Source organism: Dryobates pubescens, chromosome 10, assembly GCF_014839835.1.
Source record: "Dryobates pubescens isolate bDryPub1 chromosome 10, bDryPub1.pri, whole genome shotgun sequence".
Classification (NCBI taxonomy): Eukaryota; Metazoa; Chordata; class Aves; order Piciformes; family Picidae; genus Dryobates; species Dryobates pubescens.
This window is the reverse complement of record NC_071621.1, coordinates 25,856,509-25,868,348: the sequence shown is the minus strand read 5'-3', so window position 1 is coordinate 25,868,348 and position 11,840 is coordinate 25,856,509. Positions and strand designations below refer to the sequence as shown.

Sequence of the window (11,840 nt, the reverse complement as noted above, 5' to 3'; positions counted from 1 at the left end):
GCAAGTTCTGAACCAGGTTTCATCCCAAAATACATTATAATAGCATAGTCAAAAGATTAGTCAAAGTTGGCTTGAAAAACTCCCAGTTACCAAATACCTCTACTATCCCAAATGTTTTTCAAATGTATCATCTATTTTGATTGGAATTGATTAAACTATAGCTCAAATCTTGTATTTGGAATTTAACCTTTGTCTGTTAGAAACAGTGGAAGTTGACCAATATGTTGTTTTGCACCTCAGTGGCCTTGTAAGTTTCAACAGTTTCTAAGATGCTTCTGTTCTACTGCTCTGCTGCTGTCTATGGAACAGGAGACTGCTAAAACTGGGCAGCTGGAGAAAAAGGACTGTTCTTGTAACCACAAATTTGACATACCTGTAAATCATCTTTAGCTTGACACTGAAACCTGCTAAAAAGCAGGAACTCTATTTAATCCATTCTATTATGATCCAAGATTTAAGGAACTAACATGTATATGTCACATGACTACCTAAGTATCCCATGACCAACAGTAAGAGAGGTGAGAACCCACGAACACGGTCTGAAGCACTAATGCAAGGATCATCTGATGTGTTGCACTTTTGTTTAGTAATTAGTTCATTTGCCAGGTGATTTGGCCTGATGTAGAGGATTCTTAATGCAAGTAAAGCTCTCTCTAATGGGGAAATCCTTGATGTGCTTTTTGAAAGCAGACATTAGGTTTGTAGCACCTCTGGAGATTAGCTGAATGAGTAAATGGAACAGCCTACGTGTGTGTGGGCTTTTAAAGACCAGGATTTTGTGTCGTGCTGACACATGAAAATCACAAAATAAATGCACTGTACTTCTGCAAAGAGGTGTTCAACAACTCACATTACTTTCATACAGCATACATAGGTATACACAGGTTTATGTGGTGGTAGGTGATGACAAGACAGGTCTTATCTTTTGCAAAAACAAAGCCTAGGTTTGTGACAAGGCTTTAGAGAACAGACAAAATAATTACAAGGTTTTAAAAAGCTAGTCTGGCAGCAATAGTGGAGACTAGGTCTTACTTGGCAACGGGTAGGTAGTTCTGATTATTATCAAAAGCAACTGGAGAAGCCTTCCAGAAGGAGACCTATTTTTGGCTATTCTTTATAGAAAAAGAACAGCCTCCTGGATAATGAATCTGAAAATACCTGACACATTCAGAACAAACATCTCTTATTCCTTTTACTAAGGGAGCATCTCTCAAGAACGAAAGGAGACCACTTTCATGCTCTTTCAACCATCCATTTAGGTACCAGCTCATCAGTTCTGATATGATGATTTGGATCTCTATAAGGCAAGGAGGTATGTGTTGTTAACCAGCGTTGTTAACCAGGCTGGAGGTTAGTAAGAAGTTCTACACAGAGAGAGTGATTGCCCATTGGAATGGGCTGCCTGGGGAGGTGGTGGAGTCACCATCATTGGAGGTGTTCAGGAGGTGACTTGATGGGGTGCTTGGTTGCATGGTTCAGTTGATTAGGTGGGTTGGATGATAGATTGGATGCGATGATCTTGAAGGTTTCTTCCAGCCTGGTCTGGTCTGGTCTATTCTATTCTATTCTGGTCTATTCTATTCTATTCTAGTCTAAATCACTTCAGAGAGGTCACCAGAAAGTGCCTGAATGGCAAAAACCACCATTCAGAATGAAGCTCTTTGCAGGGAAGTTCCCTTTATCAAGCACCTGTATTGTTTGGTCACCATTTACCTAATAGGTAAGAAAAAGCCCACAGTAACTGCAAATGCTTGCAGCTTTAGAAGAGGGGGTGGTGCACTGGCTTGATTAAAAGCTAGCCCAGAAAACAGCACTGGGAGCTGAGTATTTCAGCATTGAGAATTGTAGAATCACAGATAAAAAAGAAACAGCTTGACTGAAAAAAGTTGTAGATTTTATGGGAATCAGTCCAGTCCAGAAGCATAGTTCACATAACATCGAAATTCATTGGCTAGATTTCGTGAGTGTTTTGGAATAAACTTGCACATCTTCACACCGAGATGCTTTGCTGCCTGTTCCTCCATGATTGCACCTGCAGCAAAAAAAAACCAACAACCACCAGCATTTGATGAGAAACCCAGAATGTTTGATACCTCTTCCCAAATGCACACATTAAAAGCCTACTGTTTTTGTTAAGGAAGGAAGCAAGGCTTGAAGCAGCTACACTGTCAGCTCTCCTTCACAACTGAACCTACTGGGAAATTTAAAATCCATCTGAAAGAACATCCCAATGAAACTAGTGTCTGAGAAGTTTCATAAAAATAGGTAGAGGGCAAGATCAGTGTCCCTTTTATAGAAAACAGGAACGTGAATTCCATCTTCTTGCCGCATGCCCAAGAAATTCCATGGTAGGGAGCCATGGGAAATGCAAACAGATGACATACACTCTGCCACTTAAACAAGCCGCGGTGTGGTATTTACAGTTACCCGCCGAGAACCACTGCTCCGAGCAGCATTACTCAAACTCTCTAAACTGAAGGACCACCTATCCATTTTAGGAAAAAAATTCTAAGACCCACCCTTGTGCATGACTGCCTGTGATGGGTTACACCCATCCTGGAAGCAGGGTGGGAGAGGGTTTGTGAGAGCATTGCCCCTCCCTGCAGGGGGCTTTCCCCCTGGGAAACTAAGTTAGTCTGTTCCACTCCCCCTCCCTGCCCAGCAAGGCTATAAAATGGAGAATACTGCAGCCATTAACTCTCTTGGCCCCTGCCTTTTGCCTGGACAAGGACTGCCACTGGTTCCCCTGCTTCTCTGCCACGTGGTCCTCCCTGCTGTACCCATGCCTTTGCAAAGGACTGGGTTTGTGTTTCATATTTCTATTTTTTTTCCCCATCCATCCTTGTTCCTTACCCTTGTGAACCCTACCTGTTATTGTTACATATATACACACACACATATATATATATATACACACACACACACACATATATACACTGTTTAAAGAAAATTCTTTACCTCTCTACTTCCAAGCCTAATCCAAATTATTTCTTGGGGGATTTACTCCTTCCCTTTCTTTTCCTCTCTGTTGGGAAAGAGGATGGGAGGAGCGGGGGTGGGATTCTCAGCCTGGCCCCCATCTGAGCTCTGAAGTCCCAGTTAAGGCTCAAACCACCACACTGCCATGTGCAATTAAACAAAGAAAGTAGGCTTTCTATGGCCATGTATTGTTTTACTGGCTCTGGCCAGCCTGATCTAGTGTGGGGTGTCCCTGCCCATAGCAGGGGGGTTAGAACTAGGTGATCCTTGTGGTCTCTTCCAACCCTCACTGATACTATGAATGATACTTTTTCTTTATTTTGCCTGCTTGGTTGCCTTCCCTTGAATTATATGCATGTGACACTAACAGTAAGTTGCACCTATGTTTGTCATACCTCAATTTCAATCATTGCAATTACAGAAAAAGAAGAAAAGTATTTCTGCAATTTGCAATATGACCTTCTATAATCAATGCTTATCAATGCTTGGAAGAACCTAAAGGGCAGGTGTCAGAAGGATGGGGCCAGTTTGTCAGTCATGTTCAGGAACAGGGCAAGGTGCAGCAGGCACAAGCTAGAGCACAGGAAGTTCTATGAAACACAAGGAAAACCCTTCTCGACTTCAAGGGTGACAGAGCACTGGAACAGGCTGCCCAGAGAGGTTGTGCACTCTTCCTCTCTAGTGACTCAAAATCTGCCTGGACATGTTTCTGTGCAACCCGATCTATGTGAACCTGCTGTAGCAGGGGGCGTTGGACTAGATGATCCCCAGAGGTCCCTTCCAACCCCTACCTTCTGTGATTTTAGTACTCAGAAATATAGTAAAACTTGTAATGCTGTATGGAAAGAGGGATGACTTCAACTATTAAAATCCACATGCCTTCAGTTTAAAATAAAGTTTGAACCAAAAGTATATAATGCTTAGGATAGATATTCCTTCTTGAATTAATGATAAATTAAGTCAAGTCCTGTTGAGTTAGCATTTTTCTCACTTGAGGAAGTTTGTCCTTTGAGAGACAGAAAAAGATGCTTAATGGTGACCTAGTATTTTTACTAATTATACCTGTGCAAAGCAGAATCTTTCCTTTTGTTAAGTATTTGATGGTCTCTGCAGTTTTATGAAGACATTCCTCAGACAGATAGGGTGGATCTGCTATGACAATGTCAAAACTGTGTGGCAGGAGATGTTCAGGTAAGTTCAAAGGATAGTTGTAATCATAGAAGACGAATTCTTCTCCATATACAGAAAATCTTCTGTCATACTCCAGTATACAGACTGAAAAATCTTTACCATCCTGTTCTTTCAGTTTCTGGTACACACTTGGTGCACTAACACATGCTATCCTGAAAAAAGAGACAGTACCTTAAAAGATTAATTTAAAAGGCAAACAGCAATAACAAAAAACCCTACAGCAGTCCTCTGGGCTCCCTTGGGAAAATATTTTACACCTTAGGTAAAAAAATGCAAGCTACTCTTCCTCCATTCTGACAAATAATTACATGAATAACAGTTTTAAGTATTAAAGCTGCTATCTATCTCTTCAACCCCTACGCTGCATAGAGGCTTTAAGCGTAACTTACAGAGAAAAATCTTGTTTCAGTTACATATACTTGAAAACTTAAAACCAACTCCTTACAGAAATAGCAAGAGAACCAAGTTTCTCCATCTGTTCTACAGAAACATTGTATGAAAAGAGAGAAAAGTTTTACAAGTCACTAATATGCTCTGGAGCAATTTGTATTTCTCAAAAAACAGATGCACAGCAAACTTTTACAAGGCAAAGCCAAAAGCCTACAACATCCAGCAACATGCTAAATGGTAAGACCAGTATCAACTATTAATAAATAACAGCAAAACATTTCTTCAGCATCTCAACTGAAGTGCAATGAGTACTGAACTAAACTGCATACCCTGTCTACAAACTAGAAGCAAAACATTGACAGAAAAGACATGTTAAATACACAACATAATTACTAAAACCTACCTGCCACCTTTTCCAGCTGCCACAACCACCTCATTAGCCAGGCATGATGCAGTTTCATCACTGTACCAAAACTGGCTCAGTTGCTGAGAAAGATAATGCACAATTACAAACAACATTGAATCCAAACAACATTGAATCTTCTGACTCTGCTATGTACAGTTAGGTGTGAGGAGTCCTATTTATGGAAAACCAAAATCCATAGCAACTTGTCAGTTCACAAGCTGGAAAGGTGACTATTTTCCTGACAGTCTTTACTTCTCTAATCCAGCAACACAGAGCAGGCTGCTTACACTGTGTGCTTCCAAAGCATTTGCTGCAGCGTCAGGCAAACCAAGCGACGCAGAGTTTGCTGATGAGGTTAGTTCAAACCCAATCTGCAGATGCGTGATACTTACATACTCTTAAATTGAGTTACTTCAGTGGGACAGGAAAAAGCAACTTGAAAAGTGAAGGAACCAAAGGACAAAACTACTAAATCAGAAGAGACCCCAAAAAATGAAGAATAAAAACCGCAGAAGAAAAAAGGCAGCAAAGCAGCCACCCACAAAAACAAAGGAATAGAACACAGAAAGAAATATGATGAGAAAGGAAAGATCACTTGATCTTGTTACACTGTGATTGTCTCAAACTCAGGGAAGAATCTTTACTACCTTCACAAGCCAGTTAAAATTTACAGAAGGGGTAGGTGCTTCTGTTGGCAACTTTATTCCCTCTCCATGCAATTTCCATTTGGACACCTCACACACGTGTAGAACAGACAACTATACCTACATTTAATATTAAACCAAAGATCCCTATATTGTTACTGTCCATGAATAGTTTGATTTTGCAGCTTTAGAAACATCTTGAGTGGTCCTTTTTTAAATTTGATTTTATTATCCAGCTACAAAAGAAACTTGGTAAAGGCTACTCCTCTAACTGCTCCATTCACTGAAGTTTATCGCTTCTTACCCAGTCTTCTTCTATTGAGCCAATGGAATATTGATTAAACTCCTGGGAGGTCTTCATGCCCTCTCTCTTCTGCTGTTCCAGATAGAACTCCTGGAGGGCAGCCAGCGTGTGGGATGAAAGCTGGGGAATGTCATCATCATCATCATCCATTTTTCTAGACAATAACCAGAGCAGGGGGGGGAGAAAAAATTAATTCAGTGAACCCTTTTCAATGGTAAATGGTTTTAATAACAGCATAGTCTCCTGAGGTAAACCAGCCTTCACCAACAACATAGACTTAGTCTAACAGCTAACTTGTAGGCAAACCTCCTAACAAGAGAAAACATATTCCTTCAACTTAGGAGCTCTTAAACCAGTGAGAAGCAGCCTGCAAATATCACGTCTCCAGAGAGAATTCAGGAAGTGCAGCAACACTGTTCCCTTTCTACACAACACAGATCTGGCTTGTGTTCTTACTGGAAAGTTGTAATTACAGTTCTTGATTTCCTCAATCCATACACTTTTTTTGTATAAGCCTGCAGAAACAAAGCCACCTTCAGTGGATTTGGCAAATCCTAAAGATATTTTCCCCTTCCCTCCTAGAAATAACAATAGCTACTGGTCATTCCTTCCCATGTTCAAACGTCACACAATTCTGACTCAAAGTGCAGGGTAATAGCGGTCTAGGATCAGTATCACCTGGCTTTAACTTCCACATCAAAAAAATTCCTCTGAATGCCAGAAACAAGAGGACAGAGTCTCAAGCTGCACCAGAGAGAGTTTAGGCTTGAGGTGAGGAGAAAGTTCTTCACAGAAAGAGTTGATGGCCATTGGAATGGGCTGCCCAGGGAAGTGGTGGAGTCATCATCCCTGGAGGTGTTCAAGAGGGGATTGGATGTGGTACTTGAAGCCATGGCTTAGTTAGTCATGAGGTCTGTGGTGACAGGTTGGACTTTATGATCTCTGAGGTCTTTTCCAACCTTATTGATTCTATGATTCTATATTTAGTTTATACTTTTCAAACGTTCTACGATGAAAAGCAAGCAAGAAGCTCAAGATGTTTATCTAAGGTAACACTGCTGGTGTGCACTGTGAGCAAAACACGGACCTAACTCGTACCAAAACGACAGGGTGCACACCAGCGGGAACGCACAGCGGGTCTCGCTGAACCCTGCTCGGCACAGGCAGCTCAGCTGCGCCTCCCAGGGAGAGCCGAAGCGTTTGTGTCCTTCCAGAAGAGACAGTGCCATCTCGTGGGACAGAGGACGAAGAAAGGAACCTGGCATGTGAGACCTACTGGAGAAAACGGGAAGCGTCTCCTCTCAAGAAACGAATTTTCTCTGAACCTGAACTAAGAACTAGTACATTAGCAAAGACTTTACCAGCACTTGGAACTGGGCGTTCGCTTGTGTTTGTGCAGAAGTCACCAAAAGAACCGTGTGCCATCTGAACTGGGAGCAACTCCAAAAGTTCACTATAATTTGAAGTATGGATGCTCACAGTTTATCTTCTCCTCATTCCCTCCATTACTCCAGAATTGATGGCGTCCTGCCTGCTGCTCACCCCAGAAGGGCTTTCAAGACGTTTCTTAAACCAAAGCTTCTCCCTACTTTCTGAACAAGTGGTACCATTAAGCTGCCACTGTGAGATGACTCATTAGTATTCATTAATTACTCTGCCATTCAGCTGTCACAGAATGCACCTACACGTGTTAAGAGTAAAGCATGTGGCTTTCCCAGAGCAGCACTTAGTGACCTTCTGGCTTCTCAGATGAGGCTGGTCACAGAGGAAATCATTCAGAGCCTGAAGACCCACCACCTAGCCATCAGCCTCACACAAGAGAATTCTGGAGCCAAGCTACCCAGGAAAACCAAAAGTGCTTATTTTACCTCAAGTTGACTAAAACATGTATGTACTAAAATTAATTATTAGATTACATATTACAGTATTTACTACAGAAAAGACTGCAAGTTCACATAGGTAATATAGCTTCTAGCAACAATGCTCTAACAATACACAATGCTACAAGCCATTTCAGACCCCATGCAAGAACTTTTTTTTGTGTGTTAGGACAGATGTTAGAAGTTTAAAAATCACTCCTCATCTCACAACTTTCTTTGAGTGCATCATACATGTAGTGATCCGGTTTGCTGTTATCCCCTAGGCAAGAACACATCTATGCTTTGACACTAAGAAACTGAAACAGATGAAAACTTGAGGCCAAAGTCAAAAGCTCCAATTGTTATGTTACGTTCAGTGAGCCCATGGAGATATTTGTAAGGACTAAAAACTATGCCCATGAAATGAATCCCTCATAGATACTCCTGAGGAAGCATTATCCATCATTTCAGTAAATAAAAAGGCAGATGGACATAGGCTTTTTTTTCTTTAAGAACTTTTATTTGAAATTTTAATACTCTTCCTTTCAGTTTGTAAACTGGAGTCTTAGGAATGAAGCAGTAATTAACTGTGAGGCTGCAAACAGCAGTAACTCAGAACATATGGTAGGAATTATTATGTACATCTATTAAGAACGCCTTCAAAACACAAGGTGCTTTTCCAACCATACCTATATTGTCTACATATACTGCCTTAGGTCATTAGCATGAAGACATTTTCATGCTCAAGAACTACATAAGAAAACTGTTAAAGTGAGTGAGTTTATGTGAACAAGATTTGTAAATTCCTTTGGCTTCAACAGTGAAAGTTCTACTGTTTCACAGAATCACAGAAACATTCAGCTTGGAAAAGACCCTCAGGATCACCAAGTCCAACTAATGACCCTACCCTATAAAGTAAAGTTCACCCCTAAACAATATCCCCAAGCACCACATCCAAAGGACTTTTTAACACATCCAGGGTTAGTGACTCAACCACCTCTCTGGGCAGCACATTCCAAAGCCTGACCACTCTTTCTGTGAAAATTTTTTTCCTAATGTCCAGTCTAAACCTACCCAGTGGTAGCTTGAGGCAAATCCCTCTTGTTCTAGCAATAATAACCTGTGAGAAGAGACCAGCACCAGCCTTTCCACAATGTCCTTTCAGGTAGCTGTAGACAGCAATGAGGTCTCCCCTCAGCCTCCTCTTTTCCAAACTAACCAGCCCCAGCTCCTTTAGTCACTCTTCATAAGATTTATTCTCCAGGCCCTTTGCCAGCTTTATTGCCCTTCTCTGCACTTGCTCCAGCACCTCCACATCTCTCCTGTACTGAGGTGCCCAAAACTGAACACAATACTCAAGGTGTGGCCTCACCAGAGCTGAGTACAAGGGGACAATCGCCTCCCCTGCTGCTGCTGGACACAGCATTTCTGATACAAGCCAGGAAAGTCCCTGTATATCCATTCCAGGAAGTTCACTACTGAAGCTCCAGCTGGCTCATCTGCACTTGCCTCTGGCCCTAGGTCCCTCCACAACCAGCATTCATTCTGTCCTCACACTGGAGGACAGGGCTGCATTTCAAGAATGCCCTGGGATTCAGAGCATTCAGAACACAGACAGTGCTAATACAGCACTACATATTTATTAGGAGTATTATTAGGAATACAAGGTTTAAAACCATCAACATGGCTTATCTTCTTTATTACTAATTCTTAATTAGGTGCAGATGCAACGCTCAAGCTAAAAACAATGAAGAAATCAGATCTCAAAGAACAGATCAGGAACAGCACAGGCAGAGTTTGGAAAAAGAAGACTTATGGTGAAGCCAAAGTTCATCTAAAGGAAAGAAGGTAAAAAAGCTCCCATTGATACCATGGAACATGAACAGGAAAGGCCATCTGCTGAAAGGGAACGAAAAGACTACTGGAAGGCCACTACTGGAAAGACACTGTCTATCACTGCGAGGCAGGAGCACGAGGATGGTGTTAGCCCCTTAGGTATTTTACAAAGGATATAAAAAGCACATGTGCAACTTCAGAAAAGATTTCATTCTAGAGGAACTTGGATCTACAGACAGCATGGAGTTATAGTAGTCTGCAATTTTCCCAAGCCACGTTAAGTCAGTATTTGAGACAAACAGCTCATCATCTATGGTGTTTGCAATATGCAACAAGAAAAACTGGACAATGGTGTACAACCGTAATGAAAATCACATGGAAGGGGCTGCAATCACCTGGAAGTGAACAAGCCCCAGTTAGAGGGACTGGGTAATTATTAGATGACACATGGCATTAAAACCAGGAAGATACTGTACTCTGATCAAACTTCAGCTCGTTAATGTGTACAGAGCCCCAAATCCTGTGTCCCCAGGCAATAATAGGAGTGGCCAAACTAACCCACACACAGGTGCTGAGGGAGCCTGTCCCAAGCACAGTAAAGGCCCAGCCAAAGGATTTCTCCTGCTAGAAACATTTTTTTCCCCAGATCTTTAATGACTGAAAAAGAGTTGACTGTCAATGATTTGACAAGATACTGTGTGTATTGCCAAATGCACTTTCACAGGAATGACTAACAGGACAGAGTGTGAAATACTTAATCCTAAAGTGATTCAGACAAAAAAAGTCCTCCTGCTAACTAGCCTGGTGTAGCCAGAAAAAAACACCAAACAGATAAATGCTAGGCCATACCTACATCTGTTCTATGAAGTCTTCTAACACAAATCAAACCTTATCAAACATCTAAGAGGTCATCTGCAAGCACAGGCAGCCAGACTGCCCCCTGCAGGGCTTTTCCCCCACAACTGGATAAATCCCAAAAGCTCAAGTTTTTGGGGCCCAGGTACCATAAACCAGAATGGCCTCTAAACTGGTTGGCCAAGTCAAGAGACTAATGGTTTTGTGGAGTAGGAAGGAGGAACGAGCAGGATCTGTGGACCAGGAGCTGCTCACCTGACACAGATGTAAGAACACCTCCACTTCAGGATTAAGTCTGGAGAATTTTTTGTTAACACCCCTGGCAAGTGGTTCAAGAGGAATGTTGTACTAGTTCAGATCAAGGGTTGGTCCTGGTCATTCTCCTATGCTGATGGTGGCTAAAAGCAGCTTTCTCAAAAGGAGCAAGGTAAGTATACACTATCTCCCCATTCCACACTCTCCTAGACGTCAACTATTAAGGGAGCTGCTTCTGTATCAGAAGTGATTTATTAAAATCACGTAAAATTTTAGTTCTGTAATGCTGGCTGGCAAGAAATTTTATTTCATGAATAGCTACCTCTTCTTGCCGTGTACATGGTTCTAGCTTCATGCGATGCAAACACTTTACGTAGCAGAAGGAAAAAAGCAAACTGTTCAGCCCTTATACTCTCCTTTTCCTGCCCCCTCTTGTATTCAATGCTTTGAGCGCACACCGCTACAAGCCCGTAGCCTCCGCGCCTGCCCTTGGTGCGAGGCTTCAAACAGCTCCCGAGGAGGCAGGCCGCCCGCCCCCACCGGCCTCCCCAGTCGCCAGCTACCCCATCACAGCGGGGTGCGGAGCAGGTCGGCAGGCAGCTCAGCGCTGCCCCGACCCTGTTGGAAGTTCCTCTCCCGCCTCAACAGACCCTGCCGAGCCGGAAGCAGCGCGTCCGCGCCGCAAGGACCACGATTCTCCCACGTCCGGGCCCCTAAAGGTCGCCGTGCGGGGAGAGGCGCCCCGGCCGCCAAGCGCCACTGGCGCTGCAGGAGACGTGGGCCAAGTGCAGCAGCGGCCCCAGCCCCCGCGCGCACGAAGGCGTCACACAGGAGGGGACACGGCCTGGCGGACACGCGGCCTGCAGGGCCGCACCGCTCTACAGCTCGCACCCGCCTCCCGCCGCCTCGCTCCACTCACCGGACCAGATCCCCCCGCGCCGCGCGCAGCCAGCGGGCGTGCGCCCCCTGCTGGGCTCTGGGGGAAGCGAAGGAGCGGCGCAGGGCTCACAGCGGCTGCTCCACGCTTGGCTGCTCCCCCTAGCGCCGCGGCCGGGGGCGGTGACGCGCGGGCGCCGGCGGCAGGCTTCGAAGCGGGTGTGCCCGCCCCTGCCGGCCGCTGG

The 11,840-nt window shown here is 43.6% G+C and overlaps 1 protein-coding gene across 1 annotated transcript; it reads right to left on the bottom strand.

Moving 5' to 3' along the window:
* Positions 1 to 1,875: 1,875 nt before the first annotated feature.
* EEF1AKMT1 (EEF1A lysine methyltransferase 1) lies at positions 1,876 to 10,778 on the bottom strand. The gene is made up of 5 exons (XM_009903986.2): positions 10,720 to 10,778; positions 5,915 to 6,068; positions 4,964 to 5,046; positions 4,042 to 4,322; positions 1,876 to 2,032 (listed from the first exon to the last, which is right to left on the bottom strand). The coding sequence occupies exons 2-5, from the start codon at positions 6,062 to 6,064 to the stop codon at positions 1,905 to 1,907; spliced, it is 642 nt and encodes a 213-aa protein (XP_009902288.1). The 5' UTR covers positions 6,065 to 6,068; positions 10,720 to 10,778; the 3' UTR covers positions 1,876 to 1,904.
* Positions 10,779 to 11,840: the final 1,062 nt, after the last annotated feature.

Coding starts and splice junctions, on each gene's coding strand:
- EEF1AKMT1 (XM_009903986.2), bottom strand. CDS start 6,064: ATGGATGATGATGATGATGACATTCCCCAGCTTTCATCCCACACGCTG. Junction 5,047..5,914: donor GCTCAATAGAAGAAGACTGG/GTAAGAAGCGAT, acceptor TATCTTTCTCAG/CAACTGAGCCAGTTTTGGTA. Junction 4,323..4,963: donor GCAGCTGGAAAAGGTGGCAG/GTAGGTTTTAGT, acceptor CTCTTTTTTCAG/GATAGCATGTGTTAGTGCAC.